Here is a 21,534-nt window from a genome sequence, read left to right as displayed (position 1 = left end):
GATGCTGAGGAGTGACCTTATAGAGGTTTATAAAATCATGAGGGGCATGGATAGGATAAATAGACAAAGTCTTTTCCCTGGGTCAGGGAGTTCAGAACTAGAGGGCATAGGTTTAGGGTGAGAGGGGAAAGATATAAAAGAGATCTAAGGGGCAACTTTTTCACGCAGATGGTGGTACGTGTATGGAATGAGCTGCCAGAGGATGTAGTGGAGGCTGGTACAATTGCAACATTTAAGAAGCATTTGGATGAGTATATGAATAGGAAGGGTTTGGAGGGATATGGGCCGGGTGCTGGCAGGTGGGACTAGATTGGGTTCAGATATCTGCTCGGCGTGGACAAGTTGGACTGAAGGATCTGTTTCCATGCTGTACACCTCTATGACTCTCTGACTCTAAGAGATTAGACAGAACTTTAAAATCTGTATCAGAAATTCTATCACATCCTATTATAAGTCTTCCATTGGCATGAATTAGATACTTGCAATGAATATAAAGGAATGGTTCAAAGACAAACATTTTCAGTCTGCATTTTGTAGATCTGATGTTCAGATTTGGTCTTTGTACAGGAATACAGTCACTCCAGTATGGCTGTTATAAATAAGATCAAGGAAGAATGGCACAGGATTTTATTTGTTGCAAGATCAAAGTTTCTGACTGACAATGGAGCAAAATTGGTCAATGCCAAGTTCAGAAATATAAGTAAAAATATAAATGTTATGGTAATGAATACCTCAGCTGAAACCCCTTCCACATTGTGAAACGAATCATGCATTAATTGATGAAATACTGATTGCAACTTGACAAACATCCTGATTTGGCTGGTTCATGTAAATAATCCAGATGATTGTAAAATACAGTCCCTACAGTTTGGTCTGTGAACAAAATCTGAAATGGCTGTCTGTGATATGTGATCACCCTACCATGCTGTAAGGTACTGCAATTAGTTCCATTTTCTTCTGCACATTTGATTTCTTTACATGCAGGCATATGGGCTTTCATCATGCTGAGATTGTGGAGATAATTCGACAAACACTGAGGCATTGAATCAAGACCACATGAAACAAAATATAAATCAAGAGATTTGACTGAGTATTAAAAAGGTCACAGGGAATAGAAAAGTCCTGGGAAGGTATCAGGTTATGAAGTTCTTATCAAATGTAGCAGTCAAACTGCTTATTCCTCCTGATTAATCTGAATGAGCTACAAAGTCTTTGAATCAGAGTATCCCATGGAAGTAAATGAGACACCTTTTCCTGCAAATGCTTATTGTTTTCTGATGATAGTCCTAACAAAAAAAAAACAATAAACAGTACTGTGTACAACTGACATATTCTGGTAATTCAATGCTATTACAATTATCCAGATTACTTGAGGCTTTTCCCTACCTGGTTGATACCCTAACTACAAATGTGAAAAAATTGCTGAGTTTCTATGTTACTGAGGATATTTTGATACCTGTAACAAATTGAATCACAGCAGCCACAATAATCCACAACATTCCAAAACAATCAATAATTCTAAATAAAACAACATACAATGTTCAAAACCAAAAGGTCAATTTGCTCTATCTCCTGATGTTAATAGATTTTTAAAAAAATCTAGGAATTGGATCTGAATGTTCCCCAAAACTAATTAGTTCTTCCTTGGGCCATACTTCATCTGTATCCCAATCATCTTTGGAATTCATCCTCCAGTTTCTGAGATCTATTGTTGATAGACAAATAGACAATCAAACTGAGGTGGAACATTATCTCCAGCCATCTTCACAGACAGAGGTAAATAGCAAAATAGAAAAACTGCCCCAACTCATTTCTGTTTAAAACAAAATGAGATTTTACTACAACCGTGTACTTATTGAGGCTCGTGCTATTCCTGTTAGCCTTGAACTTGAAATTCATGTTATTGATTTGTGGAACACTACAGTACAGCTGGGGCTGTAGCAGGCTAGAACAATTAATTCACAGTAATTCAGTGGATAAATATTTATCCGTTTCTCTTGCCTTCTCTGCAGGTACCATTTAGAATTCCCAGTTGGGAATTCTTTGGAAACATGTCTTGGTGACCACCAGAGTGAGCCCTTTCTCTTCTGACTGTAAGACGTGCTTGGCCTTTATGTGGAATCTTCCCACAACAATATATCATAGTAATATTACTTTAATATTGCAATGTTTTAAAGAGCATCATGTTTAAGTCAAGTGATTGCTATTAAAATTGGAAAACATAGCAACCACCACACACATGCCCCATAAATAATCAGATGAGTCGCTTTGTGAAATAACTGTGCAGAGGCCGGGTCCCATCACTATTTATTTGTGCACAGAACACTGATTGTGGCCAGCCAGCTTGGAGTCAATCCTCAACTGAGAAGGTTCTAATCTCCTGGTCATACATTGTTTTTCCGTCATGAAGACATCTGTTAATGTATCAATGCACAATACAGTGGCTATACCCAGCCAGCATGGAGTCCATCCTTCAAATTGATGAAATTCCTGGTCATATGCATTTTTTCCCTTTCTCTTGTAAAATCATAATTATTTTCACAAAATACAAGGAATTACAATATTATTTACAATTGCATCACTAGATAAATGCAGTTTGCTTGCATTTCCTGCATAGGCATTTCAGAGCGGGGTCTGCACACAGCGCTTTCAGCCTACACACAGGACTTACACACAAAAGCACAGCGTACACACTGAAATGATGACACTAAGGCCAGGTCCCATCGCCAAGTCATCTTTTTAAACTGGTGCACAGTACACTGGCCCCGAGTCAGTCCTCAACTGAGGGCATTCTTATCTCCTGGTTATATTGGTAAGCCAAGGCTTTCCTGAGTTGCCCAGGTTAACAACCCCAATCAAGAACTTCATAGTTAATGAATTCAACCTGGTCCCAATCACGACACTTTACTTCTTTGAGGAATGAACATAAAAAGACTTCACTTTCAGATAGTGGCAAATAAGATCCATCTTCTAAAGAAAACAAGGTCTTGGTTTATCGTCTCATTCTGGATTGCTAGAACAAACAGATCGAACTTTGACCGAATGAGAATCTGTACTGCAGTTTGAATTACTGGATCCACAAACTTTTAGCTCCAAGGTGAGACTATTTCCAACTGATCCTGGTTTGACAAGCCAACGTTAGGACCAGTATGGATGATCTTGCGAGTAAATCCGCAATTATCACCCTTTTGCAGAAACACAGATGCTGCAACATTGTGAGACACTTGTCAGTATGGATGGTAGAATTTAAATATGACAAAAATATTGCTTCATTTCATGGCCTGTAAATCAGTCAACAGTGTGTTAACTGCCCTGTACCTCTCCTTTCTTAGAACAATTGCCAGATCATATACTCTATCAGGTTGATCTGACCTCGTCCCATTTCCCATCATTTGGCCCATATCTCTCTAAACCCTTGCTATTCATGTACCCATCCAGGTGACTTTTAAATGCTGTAATTGTAGCCACCTCCACCATTTCCTCTGGCAGCCCGTTCCAAACATGCACCACCCTTTGTGTGAAAAGGTTACCCCTCAGATACTTTTTATATCTTTCCTCTCTCACCGTGAACCTATGCCTTCTAGTTGTTATGGACCAGGCCAGACCCCCTCAAAACATTTCAAGAAGGTAGCTTAGGCCCTAACTTTGCTCGTTGTTTTAGGCAGGTGTAAGTGGATATTCAAGGAGAGAATCAGCTGGTCAAACCACTTAGTTTTAAACAAAACAGAATTTATTTACAAGATTAGTGAATGAAACACAAGCAACAGAAAACAGAATACCGAATAATTTAACCTCTTCGAAAACTCAACAGATCATCCCAACTTCATGATGCTGTTCCAAATATTTGCAACATTTCCCATAAACACCTCTTGGCACAAAAGGTAAAATCAAACACAAGTTCTTACAAGATAGAAGTCAGATGGAGACAGTACCAGCCTGGACCTGCTTCTTTGGGTCCTGCTGCCTTTGTTCACACTACCTGCTAAAACCAAACCAAACCAGAGAAAAGTTGAGCTGGGAGAAGTGGCCCCTTTCATTGTACAAGTGTTTTTTTAAACTTGAAAGCCTTCTGCCTGAAGGCTTAGCCCTATTATCAACTTAGCCCTAAAGCCCTACACTTCTGACTTTTCAGAATCTGTGTCATTTATGACGTCTCTTAAAAAAAACCCAAGGACACCATATCCTGGTTAAAGCAGCAGCTTCATCACATACTTTTGGACTCCACCGCCCTATGGAAAAGACCTTGGCTATCCATGCACCTCATGATTTTATAAGCCTCTATGAAGTCACCCTCAGCTTTTGATGCTCCAGGGAAAAAAAGCCCTAGCCTATCCAGCCTCTCTCTATAGCTCAAACTCTCCAGTCCCGGCAACATCCGTGTAAATCTTTTCTGCACCCTCTCAAGTTTAATAACATTCTTCCACTAGAAGGTCAACTAGGATTGTATGCAGTATTCCAAAAGTGGCCTCACCAATATCCTGTCCAGCTACAACATAACATCCCAACTCCTCTACTCAATGTTATGACAAACAAGGCAAGTGTGCCAAATGTCATCTTCTGGCTCTGACCTTTGAAGAAGTTCATATCTCAAACTCCAGAAACCAGTCTTTGAATTCTCAATTTTCATTTGCACGAGTTGGGAAACTTATACAAACCATCTTTTTCTGATCTGATGGAACTGAAATTAAATTTGGTTCACCTGGTTAATAGTCAGTCCCAATCTTCAACCAATAAAACCGGCAAAGAAAGAAAACTCTGCAAGATAGCTATGTCCCATTTTGCAAAATCAAGAAAAATTTCTTTCTCTCTGTTGTTTTCTTTAAAGGATGCTCTATCATCTGTCATTTTAAGTATTTAATCTCTCGCCTGCTGTTTAATGAATTCCAGAATGAAAAGTCAGATGACATGGAAATGAAGCATGTGTCTTGACTCATCAAATTTATAGTCCTGTTTAAGTATATTTAATTTTTGGTGGTGATTTCATCTCAGATTGGATGAGCTTGGAATGAGAATGCCAGCTCAGTGCAGGAAGCTGGATACAGGAGGCTGGGAATGATAATGTTGTCTGAACTCTAGCCACCTCGGAGCGTAGAGAACAGATGATATCTCATCAGAGAGAGAGAGAGAGAGAGAGAGAGAATGTAGACAGTTTTTTTGTTGTTGCACTGTGAAATTCAGGAATAGTGGTGAGTGGATAAGAGTGGCAATAAGCCAGAAAGGGAAATGGTGTTTTGCTGTGAATCCCAGTAAGAGACCTTGGGTGATACAGTGGCTCAGTTGTTAACACTACTGCTTCACAGCATCAGGGACCTGAGTTAAATTCCAGTCTTGACTGACTGTGTGTGGAGTATGCATGTTCTCCTATGTCTGTGTGGGTTTCCTCCCACAGTTCAAAGACATATGGGTTAGGTGGATTGGCCATGTTAAATTGCTCTGTAGACTGCAGGCGAGGTGGATCAGCCATGGTAAATGTGGGTTTATGGGGACAGGGTGGGATGTTCTTTGGTGGGTTGGTGCAGATTTTAATGGGCTGAATGGCCACTTTCTGCACTCTGGGAAATTTATGATTTTTCCAGCTTCAGGGGTAGAATTGGTCATTTTAATTGAAGGGTATGGGGTGCGGGTTTGGGATATCATGTGTGACTTAAGTGGGATAAAAATAGATTATTCTGGATGCACTTGAATGGTTGTTTCTGTGAGTTTTAAGAAAGATACTTCACTAATTTTTTTTTATGACTAACATTTTCCTTCAACACGTTTTGTGTTTGTAAAGATGAGTTACTTATTTTTTGTCTCTTGGGTTTTTTATTGCTTATGTTTTGATTCGATGGTTATTATTCTATAACTTAGGTGATCTTGACATTTGATACAGTGACTGTATGTCATTACCTTTTGTACCATGCTCTATTTTTAGTATGTAATAACCAATATATGCCACATCACTGCCCTCCACACCAAGATTTATTTTGATAAGGTCATTAATGGCCTGGTCTATGGGACTGACCACTGCCTGGGGTTATGCAGTTGCCTGATCTTCAAAACTGCTCTCTGAATAAGACCATAAGACATAGGAGCAGAAATTGGGCCATTCAGCCCATTGAGTCTGCATCACCATTCAATCATTTCTGATTAGTTTCTCAACCCCATTCTCCCACTTTCTCCCCGTAATCCTTGATCCCCTTGATACATAAGAAACTATCTATCTCAGTCTTAAATATACTCAATGATCCATCACTCTCTAGCTGAAGAAGTTTCTCCTTATCTCTGTTCTAAAAGGTCTTCCCTTTACTGTAAGGCTATGCCCTCAGCTCCTAATCTCTCCTACCAATGGAAACATCTTCCCAACATCTTCCCTGTGTCCAGGCCATTCAATATTCTGTATGCTTCAATTAGATCCCCCCACATTCTTCTAAATTCCATCGAGTATAAACCAAGAGTCCTCAAACGTTCCTCATGTTAAGCTTTTCATTCCTGGGACCATTCTTGTGAGTCTCCTCTGAAGACACTCCGGGGCAGTACATTCTTCCTGAGATATGGGGTCCAAAACTGCGCAGAATACTCCAAATGTGGTCTGACTAGAGCCTTAGAGCCTTGGACATACATCCCTGCTTTTATATTCAGGTCCTCTTAAAATAAATGCCATCGTTGCATTTGCCTTCCTAACTACTGACTCAACCTGCAAATTTACCTTGAGAGAATCATGGACTAGAACTCCCAAGACTCTTTGCACTTCAGACTTCTGAACTTTCTCCCCATTTAGAAAATAGCCTACGCCTCTATTCTTCCTACTAAGGTGCATGACCTCACACTTCCCCATGTTGTAGTCTATCTGCCATTTCTTTGTCCACTCTCCTAATCCTTCTGCAGCTTCCCTGGCCCCTCAATGCTACCTGTACCTCTACCTATCTTTGTATCAGAGACACAATGTCAGGGATCTGGGGTATTTCTTCCCTCTGGTTTCTACAGGTGCAGAGCCATGACAGCGATTTGTTCACCACATTGTGCTCTCAAATTAAGTCTAGAGAGAGCACCACAGACAAAATCTTTGAACTAGTGGAGGGTGCAGGTGAAAGCCTTGCCAGTAACTCCTCTGAGGAGTATGCGGTTTCCTCCTTAGAGGTAGGGATGAAGATTAATGTCTCTAACACTGGTCTTTTCTTAGCAGGGGTTTGATAGTGCCTGTTAGTGCCTGCTTCAGAGGAGCAATTTGTTATGTAAGAGGAGTAGAATCTTGTGCAGGTTAAGAATGAGATAGACTGAAGAGAATGGGGGAACAGTGATGCACAGACAATAAAATTAAGTTGGCTAAGTTCATGGAAGTTTCCCCAACCCACACAAGTAGTCATGCTTTTCTTGGACCAAATCTGTGACCTCTTCTGCATGTGGCATGAGGAGGAGCCTTATGTCTGCTGCCACTTTGCCAGTGTTGGCAGACCAGAACGATGAATCTCACTTGAAAAAAAACATTTTGCCTAAAAATAGGAAACTTCAATCCCAAGACTTTTTCAAACCAGGCATTTATACCACTTGTCAACATCAGGTTTTAATCCTTCAAAATACCTTCAGTATTATTGCATGACAAAATCCGCATAAAAATTCTCCGGTTCATTTTCTTTTGCCCAAGTACATCAGAAAGCCATTGCAAAATCTGGTCCCCAACACTCAAGAGGACACTTCAGAAAGTTAGAATAAGAAGTTTACACGCCAGCAGCATTGACTGTTACTTTTAAGTCTGACATCTTTTTGGCTGCTATTCTGAGACTCAGCTAGTGAGTAATTGCCTTGTTTAGGATTGAGATGGCCATTAACTTCATGAATAATATTAAGAATGAACTTTGCCTCTAAATAAGTGAAGATTTGACAGTTGTTTAATCAAGCATAGCAAGTATAAAGCATGAAATGGCAAGTCAGATTTATAAAAGAAAAGAAGACAGTCTATGTTAAGAAAAGGTCAAGTTCAATTTGTGATTATAAATAGTACAAGTCAAGCATTATAGTTGAAGTACTTCTTGTTGCAATAAGTCTGCTCTTCATGTTTACAGTAAGAGATATTTATATAATATAACATTTATAAGGTAAATATAGCATTCCATAAATACACTGTTTCCATTCCTATAAATGCACATGCTTTCTTAGATTTCTTTATTTGTTATGCTAACCTTTTATTGATATTGGGCTCGAAATTGATTGAAATATGGGCATGCCATTCAGTCCCTTGAGTCTCATCAATTGCAGTCCAATGGAAAAGTGTCTTAAAATAGGGCTTAGGCTCTTAATTAGCAAGGGTCCTAATGCTCATTTACAGCTAATGCAGGAAGTGCCTCTGTAACACTGAGGAAATATTTTTGATGTTGATTCAAGCAAGAGTCACCCTATTTAACAGGATTAAATAGTTTTGTTCAGAATGCAGTGATACTTAGTAATCTGCCAGTGCTGAGTTTTCTTCAGAGCAAAAACAAATGATCCAGCAATAATATTTTTCAAAGTTTTGTGCTCCATCATTAGACACTGTTAAAGGTAAACATAATAAATGACATGGCAAATCAGTCAGGTAGAGGAGCACTGACAATTAGATCAGACAGTGACAGAAATTCACTCTGCTTAGCTCTTAAGTGGGCAAGTGCTAATCAGAACAGCGAGTACCACAGAAGAGGGAAATAGCGTGGAGAATCAGTGATCTCATAAAAAGCAATTGTGAATTTTAGTTCCTACACTATTTGTTGACAATTAAATTTACACTTCAATTTTTTTCCTTAAAGTTGTTTTTTTAATGCAATTGCTCATCACCACATTTATCCTCTTAGCTATTTGGTGCACCTGGCTTTATTTGCATTGTAAAATAAATGGGTTGTGTAGTCATTGCTGAGAATACTATCTGTAACAGTGAAACAAAAATGTATTTTCTTTAGAATAATACTTCAATAATCTGAATATATTTGGCTACAGAATTTAAAGATTGATAATACTGAAATTTTTCTAAATGTTGACAGATTATGGCTCAGATTAGTGAGTCACAAAATAGGTACATAGCTTATTCCTTTTGCGTTCACCTTTACTAAGAATGGTGAAGACGCCAATAGCTGATTTGAGTTTATCACTACAAAGTATGTTCTGATTTTAAAAGAGAGTTGAGCATCACCAATAAAAACTAAACTATGCATTCTGATAAGAATTAGAATAACGTCAGCCACACAAAGAGGCACAAACTGTAAGATTTGAATATTCTTTTTTTTTACGAAGTGAAAAATTCAGATACCTGAAGTTACTAGATACTTCTTATATCAAAATCTATTACAAACAGCATTTTCAAAGTGAATCAGCCATACCTGATTATTATTTTAAAATAAAACATTCAGAATACAAATTTCAACATAAATAAAATAGCTGACATAATTAGATTATAACAAATTTTGGATACTCACTAGTCCGTGGTTATCTGGTAACATGACAATAATCTGTGCATTATGGTCCCAAATCATTCGCCAAAAGTCCTTTGTGGTGTGAGGCAAGGGGTGCTGGGTAATAATAAATTCATTACTTCTGTAATAGCCCTGTAAAAATTAAGAAAACACTTTAATCAGTGTTGTCTATGTGATGATTAGTAGCACAGTGAAAAATGAGAAAATTTAACATGGCACATTCCTCCAAGCTCTTCTGAGAAATCAGAGCATCTCTCGGTTCTATTTAACATTTTCTAATAATTATTTTTGCTCTAACATTAAGAAAATCACAATGCCCAGACAACATTTGTATACTGTATACATGGAAGAGGTCATTCAACCTAGAATGCCTTTGCTGGCTTTTTGTAAGAGCTAAATAGTCACACTTTCTTATTTTTGCCCCAGAGCTCTGCAGATTTCTCCTTTTCAAGAGCCTATCAAATTCCTTTTTATAAGTTAATAATCAATGTACAGAGTAAAAACTGAGTCTGTGAAAGGAAATTATATATACAAAGAAAAGAACCAGCAAGTTTGTAAATCCTTTCATGTTTTCAAGACATCATTGAGCATTTCATGACCAATTAAATACTTTTGAATTACAGTCACTAGTGCGATGATAAAAATGCAGCAACCACTTGGCACTCAGCCAAATCGTACAAACTGAGGTAAATTCCCTAAAAGTATTTCAATCATATTGATTGAGGGATAAATCAAATAATAATAGAATCTTATACTTCAGATGCAAGCCATTTGGCCTGTTGTACTTTGCCAGCTCTGAAATGGAGCTGTCCAGTTAATCCCATCTTTTTCTCCATAACCTTGCAAATTAGTCCTCTTCAAGTGCATGTCCAATGCCTTTAGAAAATTCCTATGGAATCTGCTGCCACCACTGTTTCATGCAGTGCATTCCAGACATTACAGATGTAATGAAAAAATGTATTTTCATTTCCCCATTGTATTGATTTGCTGATTATTTTAAACCTACCACTTCTGGTTCCCAACACATTTGCTAAAGGTAACAGTTTCATCCTTGTTCTGTTAAAACCCTCCATAGTCTTGCATATCTCTATTGATAAGTTTTCCCCTAACCATCTTTATTTTGAGGAGAAATACATTTCAGTTTCCAATTTCTCCATAGTAATGCTCTTCTTCAGATAATTCTTCTCTGTAACCCCTCTGAGGCCTTGAATTTTTTCTTAAGTGATGGTCCCCAGCATTATACAAAATGAAAACAGAAATTGCTTGAGAAACTCTGAGGAGAAATGCTGCCAGATCTTCTGAGTTTCTCAAGCAATTTATATTTTTGTTTCAGATTTCCAGCATCTGTAGTTTGTTTTATCATACAAAATAATCCAGCTAAAGCCTAATTGGTGATTTGTGAACCATAACCATGGCTTGTTGTTTTAATTCAATGCCCCTATTTGTTGACATAAATGTCACATGCTTTATTTGATGCCTGACCAAGGCATCTCACACATCGCTTTCCAAACTTTCCAGATAACTATCTAACCGATAAAATGACTGACCATCCTGACATAAGAATCTGTCACCATTCCTTTCGTGTCACTGGGACTCCCGATTTACTACCATTGTGGAGTAACTTTACCAAGAAGTTCAAGAAGGCAACTCACCACTATCTCCTCAAAGGAAACTAGGGAGGGACAATAAATGCAGGCCCAGCAAGCAATGCCCAAATCCCATAATGCATTTTTTAAAAATTGCCATGCTAACGAGGATTTGAAAATGTATTCCCCAGATCACTCTGTTCTTTCTACTACCCCTCTTAAAACAGAATACTTTTCTCCAATCAGAAAAACATCCATCACCATAAACACTGCCTCTATCCTTTAATCATTGTGCACCCAAGTTACCATTGTCTGATTAATACCATCTGCTTTTATTTTCAATAAAGTCCTTTTAAACACCTTCCAAAATACTTCTGATAGTCCAAAAATGCATTTACTCCATTACATTCATGAACCATCTGTTATTTTATCTCAGAACTTAATCTTATTATATCATCATGATATGCCTTGAAAAATCCTTGTCATTGACCTTACTTAATGTAAGCTTCCCAAGTGAGAATTAATTTTGTTCCTTGTCTCAAATTGTTTTTCCATCATTGATATTTGACTAATCTATGGTAGTTACCAGGTTTAAACCACTCTTCTTATTTGAAAACAGGTGTAATATTTGCAATCCTTCAGTACTCCAGCAGCACTCCCATGCTCAAGGAGAATTGAAAGGTTGTTAGGATATCAGCTACCTCCTCTTTAGCTTTCATCAGATATACAGCAATGCACAAAGGCTTCTTCAACCGCAACTGCAAAACCCACAATTCTGACAAACTAAGAGGACAAGTACATCATTTCTATGCTTCTTTAAAAGTCACACACCAATTCTATATGCATATGTATTGCCATTTTTTCTTTGTCATTGTGTTAAAATCGTGGAACTCCCTACTTACCAGCATGTGGGAATACTTTCACCACATAGACTGCAATGGTTTAGGAAGGTAGCTCATCACCAGCTTCTCAAGGACAATTAAAGATGGACAACAAGTACTTGCCATGACAATATATCCCATGAACTAATAATTTTCAAGGAAAGGTTAGCCAGGGAATTAGGAAAACACCTTTGCTCTTTATGCAAGAGTGTTATTTTGTTTTAAATCTATCTGTCTTACTGATGGCTTAATGTCATATTCCAGAGGCAGCATCTCCAACAGTGCAGTATCACTCAGCACTATATTGAAGTATCAATCTAGATTATTAACTCAACTCTTTGGAGTTGCATTTAAACTGACAAACTCTTCACTTGGAGTGAGAGTTACCACATTTTGAGACAGAACAAAGTCAAGTGCACAAAGTCATGATCATTTCTTATTTACAACAAAGCTTCTACAGTTCAACTTAATATCTAAACATAAAGTGGCTGGATTACTGGGAGATCAATTTGTGAATATATAGAATCACAGATCATGGAAACCCTACATGCAGATAGAAGTCATTCAGCCCATTGAGTCTGCATCGACCCTCTGAAGATTATCCCACCCAGACCTAATACTGAGCCCTAACCCCACATTTACCATGGCTAATCTACCTGCTCTGCACATTCCTGAACACTACAGGGGATTACAGTATGGCCAATCCACCTAACCCACACAAGCAAAATGTATTACAGTTTGATAACACTTCTGTGCATCTCTGGATGTTGGTTGACTACATGTACACTCTCAGAGACTGTGCCCTTTACTATTGTACTTAGCATCTACTGTCCATAGTTCATTCTAATTTTAAAGCAAAGCTTTCTCACAGTGGTGTTCTTTGTCTACGTTTTTATGTATTTTAATCAAACTGCTTGATGTGATATCGCAAACCCATTCAGTAGGTGGAACTTGAACCTAGGCCTTCTGGATCCAGAGATGGACAAACAGGACAAACAGGAGGCTGGAAGAACACAGCAAGTCAGGCAGCATCAGGAGGTCTTCAGGTCTGGGGGTGGGTATAAGGGGAACTGCAGATATTGGGGGTAACAGGGCAGGGTGGTGAAGTGGGGATAGGTGAAGACCTTCTGGATCTAGAGACAGGGCTACACCACAGTGCCAGAAGAGACCCCAAGAATTGACTAAGACTCGGACAGGTTTTTTAAAGACTGGTGGATGTAGTGGGTTCAATTACAATGTTTGAAAGACATTTGGATAGATACATAAATAGGAAGGATTTAGAGGGATGTGGGCCAGGAGCAGGCACGTGGGACGAGTTTAGATTGGGGTTATTTTTAGCATGGACTGGTTGGACCAAAGGGTCTGTTTCTGTGCTGTACGACTCTATGACTCAATTGATATATGTATATGGCGCAGTGTGCTCATAATGTGTCGATTGTTTAAAAGGGTTATTTACGTTTTCGTAATTATGTTACTAAATTCAGCTCTCTCATGTAGCGTCTATGTCTCCTTTTACGTTTGTCTCTCCTCTGCTTAACTCTGTTCTCTTCTGATGTCAAAGTAACATAATCAGTGCCATTATCATTATTTCCATATTCCATTATACTACAATTAACATCAGGTACAGCTCTTAAGAGAAAAATAACCCACACGTGTGTACATTTAATACTTTTACTTTCAAGATTATATTTAGATTGCAGCTTTCAATTTTTATTAACGTACCTCAGTAATACCATTATTAGTGCTCATAACTTACCATTATGTAGGAGGCATTAATGTAGTCAGTTCCTTTTGTTCCAGGTAATGGTGCAAGGCCTACTCGAGCTCGTTCAGCTGAAAGATAGAATACGATCACAACATTTTTGATGGAAACAGATTGTTAAAAATAAATACATGCTTACATGATCTGCTGAGAAAGTAAAGTAACATGTAAAAAGGATATAATTTTATTAGCTCCCAGAAAGCATGCTGGGAGGTGTGTGCAAGAGGGCAAAGAAATCAGCTGAGATGGTGTGGATGGCATTTGTCAAGTCAGGGCAGCCCTAAGTAGCCAAATAAGGTATTTTATCCATATTAGGTGGACAAATCACCAAGTGGGGAGGCTACTACATGTTTCCTGACTGGCTCGTTATAGGTTCAGGATTACAGCACTCTCTGGCCCATAGAGGAAAGCCTTGGGAGGGGATTTTCATTCCTCAAAGAGATGGGAAACCCAAATGCAGGCTGTTCATTGCCTGCAGCATGCACAACTGGCTGGGGCTCCCATAACTGGCCAAGTGGGGTAACATTCCCCCACCCGACTTTCTAACTGGTGGACAGGACCACTGTCATTCCCTGAAATTCTGGCCAAGGTAATGTACAATAAAATTAAACTTGTAGCCACCAATTCTGCCATCTAAAATTGACTTTTTCAGCATGGTTATATGCCAATATTTAGCATAAGCAATGCATAAGCAATGTGAGTTCATTGTTGTATTCACTAAAACAGAAGTTATCTTACATGGCACAACTGAGGAGTTTCTGTTCTTCTCTTTATTACATTCTTTCTGGGCACTGAAGCACTCTATAAATTTTGCATTACACTGAGTTACCAGCTGTAAAAAAAAGAGTTCATTGGAGAATCAGTAGAGAGAATCAACACTTATAGAACTCAATAGCAGATTTCTCAAAAATTAAGAATTGTTAAAATTTACAATATTCTAAGAATACCTGTATATTGCAATATAACACAAAAGAGAAATAGACATTGAAGTTAACATGAGAATATCCAGGCAGTGTCTGGTACAGACATCATTTCTCACTGATGCACATTGACACACCCCAACAGTGATAAGTGTTAATAATGGAATTCAGAACTTTTAGACCTGAATGACTCCAATGGCACATTGTGGGTGAGTCATAAGGCTCAGTGGAAGGTGGGGGCAGAACACCATTGACATTTGGAGAGGGCAGACATGCTAGCCATCTTGTCTCCCACATGTGTTTGTTCTGTGTCGCTAAACAGGAGCAAGGTTGCAGATTCTTGCAGTGGCCTGTCGCAGCCAGCTGTAAGAGGCTGTGTTTGTTCATTCCCAGTAATAACTTTAGTGTTTGGAATAGATGCTCTAGAATATTATTTCTGTCCTAAAACGATAAATATTTAATGCTAGAAGAAATTCTACACTCTATATTCTAACAGACTTAGAAGTAATCTTTCCACCAGAATTGTTTAAGTGCTGCTGTAGTCAATTGTTCAATATTCCCAAGTAATGAAACTGGATTTGCAATGAAATTATCAAGCCTTGTCTACTTCTGGTGAGAGATCAACAGAAATCCAATATAAATGAACAGTAAATTCATGTGACGGATTTCAATCCTTAGGACAAAAAGCTAGGCTAGCCACCTTTTAAGAGAAATGCTGGGTGAGCAGTTTATTTACATGGCACTGTTAACAGACTTGAGATAATTCCATGGGGGCAGTCAGCTCCATAGGGGCCACTACCTATGTGATCAGGCCGTGTTTTTCATTAATGCCATTAAAGAATGAGATGTAGGTAGTGACCTGCAGTGGTGACTGCCAATGGAAAACCCATATAGCCTGTGTAGTGCTGCTGGAAGCACCATTATGCAAACAAATGTCTACCTGGACCTCATCTCTTCCTGAGAGACTAACAATTTTTGAAGGAAAGCATCCATAAGTAATTTAAGTGATGCTTTTTAATATAACTGACACAGTGCACCTGTCCAAATGAACATAAAAAGTTAGCAAAAGACTTGTGAAAAAGGCACTTATTTACTTAGTACTGATCCGAGGCAAAAACATAGAAACTTGATCACACAAAGCCTCTGTTTAAAGCAAAAAATTTGTTCATTACTATAACTGCTAAGTGCCAAAAATTTTAAATACCTTGAAGGTAATGAAGTTGCCTTGATGTGTAAACAAAAAGGTGCAAGAAAGTACGAAGTATCATAGGTAGGTCAGATTAAAGAGGTTTGTAGATAGTGTCTTAGATATCAGTACCTTTAAAATAGCACTAACATGTTTAATTTTGATGTTTTGTTGGTAGAAAAGACTTTCAATAGATCTGTTTCAGGCCAATGTTAAAGATGAATAACATGTAAACAAAATTGAAAACATGTCCAGTACAATTGGAACGAAGTGTTGCTTACTTAGACTGACTTTCCATTTATCATTCAGGACCAGAGGTTTTCCAATTGCAGTTAAAGTATTTCTGCCTAAGAGATTTGTGGAAGTTATAACACAAAGTATTGAAAGGAAGTCAATCGATTTTTGATGAGTATGTGAATTAACGGCTATGCTGAGATGACACGAAAGAGGAGTTGAGGCCTGGGTTAGGTTGATCATGATCTTGTTGGATGGCAGAGCAGGCTTGAGGAACTGAATGGCTTACTGATGCTTCTATTTCTTATATTCTTTTGTTCTAGAAACATTAGCACAATCGAGGGGTATTCAGTTAGCCCAAATGAATAATGTACATAAGAGGATATTTTTGTGATATCTCTATTCTAATTGAACAGTATATCAGGAACCTTTCTCTGCACATTATTAATAAAAACAGAATTTGTGCATTACTACTGGTAACTAATTCGATATTCTGAGACATAATTGTGGTTACCAACTGTGCAAGTAGTGAAACTCTTGAAACCTCTCAATAAAATGGTGGGGTTGTAGTGGGAAAAAAAATCCACAATTTTAAACCTGTTGACTAGCAGATTGGCAGCCTGAAAACTGTCTCTATTTGCTTTTCTTCAAGTGGCTGCAAAATCCTTGCTGATGCAGAAATGTGCAGAGGAGCCTGGAGCAAGCCTCAGTATTAGATTTTTCTAAGCAACTCTCCATCTTCCATTTAGCCTCGAGCTCTTAATCTTGTATTCCACAACTTCATAAACTGACAGGATTATGCCTGTTTTCCATTTGTGAACATTCTCTCCCCATTTCCCCCTCCATCTCCGACCCAACAACCATCTCTTGTTAATTTTGCTCTGTAGAGCGGATCCATTCTCTCCCTTTTGGACATTAATTTAAACCCATTTTAAATCTCTTCTTATATTTTCTATCACTAACAAACCCATTGACTTTTGCATTGGTCTTCTGCCTATGTCAAAAGTGTATAAAAACAATTCCGAAACCTTTCCGTTCTAAAGAAGAACTATGTTGGACTCAGAATATTAACTGTTTCTCTCTCCACCAATGCTGCCAGATGAATTTCTCCAGATTTTTGTTGTCTGTTTCAGATTTCCAGCAATCACAGTATTTATAACTCTCCATTCAAGTGCATCCCAAGAAACTGAAGAAGAAATTGAGGTGGGAGGCTGGGAATGTCACATCTCACAATTTTTGCATCTGACACTTGGTCTACAATTCCTGTAGCTGCAGGCTTAATCCTTTTGGATAGACTCTGAGGAATCTATTGCATGTTTCTGCCTCATTAGCATGAGTACACAGTACTGTAACATTGAACTGCATGTTGTTTGGACATACTGCAGAACATAATCCAGTAAAAATGAACTGTTAGCTTAGTTATGTAAGAACATGACAAGGTACTGTAGATTCTTGTTAGTTTTATGAATAATGAGCATCAAATGTGATGGCTGAAATGTCTAGATTTACACACATTGCTTCTAAAGAGGACACTAAGTAGAAACAGTACAGATATTTCACTATTGGTCAAGCAACTCAAGACTGAATGATGTACAATGTAGCCTTATTGCTCCCTTGGGTCAAGAGGCAAGACTGTTTTTTACATTTTAATTTCTAAATTCAGAATGTAAGCAGAGCTATGTTTTGTTTTAATGGAGTAAATCTATAAATAATGAATCTCAAGAAAGACCTGAGCCACTGTCAAGGTGCAAAATTGAACCGGTTCTTAATGCTCTCACGACTCAGAAAGCTGAATGAATTTCAGATTGATCTCAACATAATGATTATATAAAGTAAGGTCAGAACTATAGCAAGGAGCTAAATACACCATGAAATGCAACAAATACAAAATCTTCTTATTGTGGATCAGTAACTTGGAAATTCTACCATCAATTCACTTTAGAGTCTGCACATATAGTTTGGTTTGAAAAGAGATGGACTTAAAATCAACAATATACTATAGTTATTGTTCACTTTAAAACAGAAAAAGAGTAAATGCTGTCACCATTAACCTATACAGAGGAATTCCAAATAATCCTATACATCTTTTTTGAGCTCACTGTAAGCATTTACTATCAGCAGTAGATACCAACATATTGCACCAGAATGGTAACACAGTCTTGAAAATAAAGTAATTCAATTTAGTCATGTGACTGTGTAAAATGTATTTGAAGACCAAGGACTTCCGATTAAAGAAGATATTCTACATATACAACCAAAAGAAGCTAGTCTAGAAACTTTCTAATAAGAGTATCCTCTAAGTAGCTTTGCAAAAATATTGTCAACAGCATTGGGACCATCAAAAGTTTATTTTGCTACCCTAAACTATGCAAAACTTTTAATAAAATGCCTGTTCTGAAATAAAGTGTGAGCTGATGAAAATAATGACTAGCGTACTATCTCAAAGCATAGAATGGAACAATGATTCCAGGTCCAGTAACCAACCTTAAACTGTTTCTCTAGCCTCATCTTCCCAGATATTCCTGGAATTAAAATGTTGTTGACATAACTATGTAGCTGAGTGGCAGGTACTTCTGTCTCCTTCCCGTGTATTGCTTCCCGCAAGGCTTCATGGATGAAAATATACTGTTCCTTAAAGGCAGGACAGAACAAAAAAAAAATCAGACTGTTTATTTGTGCTCTTATTGTCATGCATGCACAGTATAATACATGAGATGATCAACTGTCATTATTTATCTTTTGGAATTGTGATAAAAAGAGTTGATGACATTAATTCTGTTTTTCCCTGCACAAATGCTATCCAGCCTACTGAATATTCTCAGCATTTTCTGATTTCATTTTAGATTTTCAATGGTAGGGCCTTGGATAGTGTTGTAGAACAGAGACCTAAGGGTTCTGGTACATAATCCTTTAGAGTTTGTGTCACATATGGACAGAGTGGTTAAAAAGGTGTTTGGCATGCTTGCCTTCATTGTTCGATTCTTTGAGCATAGGAGTTTGGAAGTCACGTTGAGATTGTACAGAACATTGGTGAGGCCTCTTCTGGAATACTGTGTCCATTTCTAGTTGTTCAGTTATAGGAAGGATATTATTAAGCTGGAGCAGGTTCAGAAGACATTTATGGGGATTTACCAGGTATAGAAGAATTGAGTGATAAGGAAAGGCTGGGTAAGCTGGGACTTCTATCACTGAAGAGTAGGAGGTTGAGAGATGACCTTATGGAAGTTAATAAAATCATGAGAGGTATGAATAGTGTTAATGGTAGGTATCTTTTTCCTACGGTGGGGGATTTCAAGACTGGGGGACACATTTTTAAAGTGAAAGGAGAGAATGTAAGAAAGACATGAGGGGCAATTATTTTACGCAGATGGTGGTTCACATGTGGAATGAACTTCCTGAGGAAGTACTGGTTGTAGGCATGATTACTACATTTAAAAGACATTTGGATAAATACATGACTAGGAAAGGTTTGAAGGGATATGGGCCAGGAGAAGGCCAGTGGCACTAGTTTAGTTTGGGATTATGTTCGCACGGACTGTTTGGACCAAAGGATCTATTTCTGAGTTGTATGACTCTATGGCTCTAACTGCCATACTTTCCTCTTGTTTTTCATTATTATTTAAAGCAGTTGTTAATAAATAAAATCATGGGCAGAAATTAATCTAGATCCATTTTTCCTCTTTAATTTGGTTCCTGGCTCCTATTAGTATAGCTGGCACGTGCTGACAACGTTGTTTATGCCCCCACAGATCGGTTTCCATGTGAAGACCTCAATTTAAGGTTGTCTGCTTCAATTGGTAGTAACTTTCAAGTAAGCCCCTAAAGGAGTCTTGGAGCTGGCTGAGGAAGGGGAGGGCTGTAGCGACTCTAGTATTTTTTAAAACATCTTTCCACACTTTCATTTGGTTGTTAGCTCCTATATATTGCTGAGTTGGGTAAACTCCACTGTCCGCATTACTCATTGCAGACACAGTTCCAAAAGCAGGCCTCAACATACGAGGCACCTTCTTTATATATTCAGGAATTCTCAACTGTCTAGAAATGTCATGGCAAGATCAATACTTTTGCAAATGTGGGCAGGCCATTCTGCAGCTAAACTGGTTAGTTTTGTGCCTATTATTTGGACCCTAAAACATATATAATGCACATAAACTTCTAATTCTATTCAAAATTCTATTCAGTTTTCATCAACCAATGGTAAATACTTATTTTAATTTCTCAAAGTTCTTTCTGTTAATGAGTTTTCATCACCACACTCCAGCAGGACAACTGTCAACTCACCTTGAGCAACATTATGGGAGATCATTTTCACAAAGGGGTTTTGTGCATGCAAATGCTACTGTTAATGTCAGACTTGTTTACCGATGCAAAAGTGTCTCAATAATCTGTTGCTTATTGCCTAGCTACTTTTAACCTCCACACTGGAACTTACAGGCACGTTCCTGTCTCTAAACTTCCTGGTCCATGCAGCAATTAAAATATGAACAGACTTTGCTCAAGATTTACTTAACATAATTAGAATTGTTGTCTTGAAGGGACATATCACTACCACAGAAAAATAACACGTTAAGTTTAATGTCATCCAGCACCCTGGTGAATATAGAACAGACTATCCAATGAATAAATAATCTAGCAATCCCAAAGAATCTACCAGTCAACGGGAAAAACTGTTGCATCTATTAGATTTTCTTACAGATGCAAAACAACTTTGAAGTACAACCATCAAGGATTTGTCATGGAGACTGAAATTTGTAAGCAATTCCGGAATTGTAACATGTGAAGATAAAGTCGCCATAGTTTTGCCAGACCTGCTCTCTTATTATAGACACCTAACCTCAGGTGAGTGGGAGGGTGACTCTCCTTGAGTCCTTTATGATAACCTCTGTCGACATGGGAATTGAACTTATGTTGTTGGTGTCTCTTTGCAGTGCAAACCAGCAATCCAGCCACTTGAGCTAACTGACCACTAAAATGCAGTGTGAATTGGACAAGACGTAAGGTTGATAAATCATAACCTACATGCGACAGTTAGTCCACAAAGTCATTTGGACAGCTTCAGATAGACAGCTGAATTGAAACTTGATGAACTGAGAATTAAGGACAATCAAAGTTTATTTCTTCAAATCAAAAGAGATGGCAAACAAATTTGCTAACATAATCCTCAAGGGGCTTGAATTCAAGTTTAATGGCTTGGTCTCCTTTTAGGATACTTCATAAAGCCAGCACAATATCTTGCATTGATATAATGTCTTCCTCACAGAAAAATGTTTCAGGATAACTTACAGAAGCATAAAGGGGATTACATCTATATTTTGGCTCAAATATATGGTTGTCCCACTTTCTCCAGCTCATCCTAGCTTTTAATTCCATATGCACTATGACAGAAACATAGGAGCCAGGAGTATAGGAGAATGATTTATTTTTATCACTGCTGTATATATAACGAAAGTGTTCCACCTATTCTGAGTTTGTGAAACTAGCGAAGCACCATATTGACAATATGCTTCATAAGTCAAATATAAATAATTTCTCTAACAACCCACACA

General features: G+C 38.0%; 1 protein-coding gene across 1 annotated transcript in view; it reads right to left on the bottom strand.

Annotated features, from left to right (window-relative positions):
- LOC122559046 (receptor-type tyrosine-protein phosphatase gamma-like) overlaps positions 1-21,534 on the bottom strand; it is a 644,852-nt gene that overhangs the window by 16,578 nt on the left and 606,740 nt on the right. Inside the window, exons 22-25 of the mRNA XM_043708214.1 lie at positions 18,473-18,619; positions 14,387-14,480; positions 13,643-13,719; positions 9,423-9,551 (exon numbers count right to left, since the gene is read on the bottom strand). Of these exons, the coding sequence (XP_043564149.1) occupies positions 9,423-9,551; positions 13,643-13,719; positions 14,387-14,480; positions 18,473-18,619 (447 nt within the window). The remainder of the gene's footprint in view (positions 1-9,422; positions 9,552-13,642; positions 13,720-14,386; positions 14,481-18,472; positions 18,620-21,534) is intronic.

The sequence above is a fragment of the Chiloscyllium plagiosum genome, chromosome 18 (genome assembly GCF_004010195.1).
Source record: "Chiloscyllium plagiosum isolate BGI_BamShark_2017 chromosome 18, ASM401019v2, whole genome shotgun sequence".
Lineage (NCBI taxonomy): Eukaryota > Metazoa > Chordata > Chondrichthyes > Orectolobiformes > Hemiscylliidae > Chiloscyllium > Chiloscyllium plagiosum.
The sequence above is the reverse complement of the archived record's forward strand: the minus strand, read 5'-3'. Positions and strand labels throughout refer to the sequence as shown.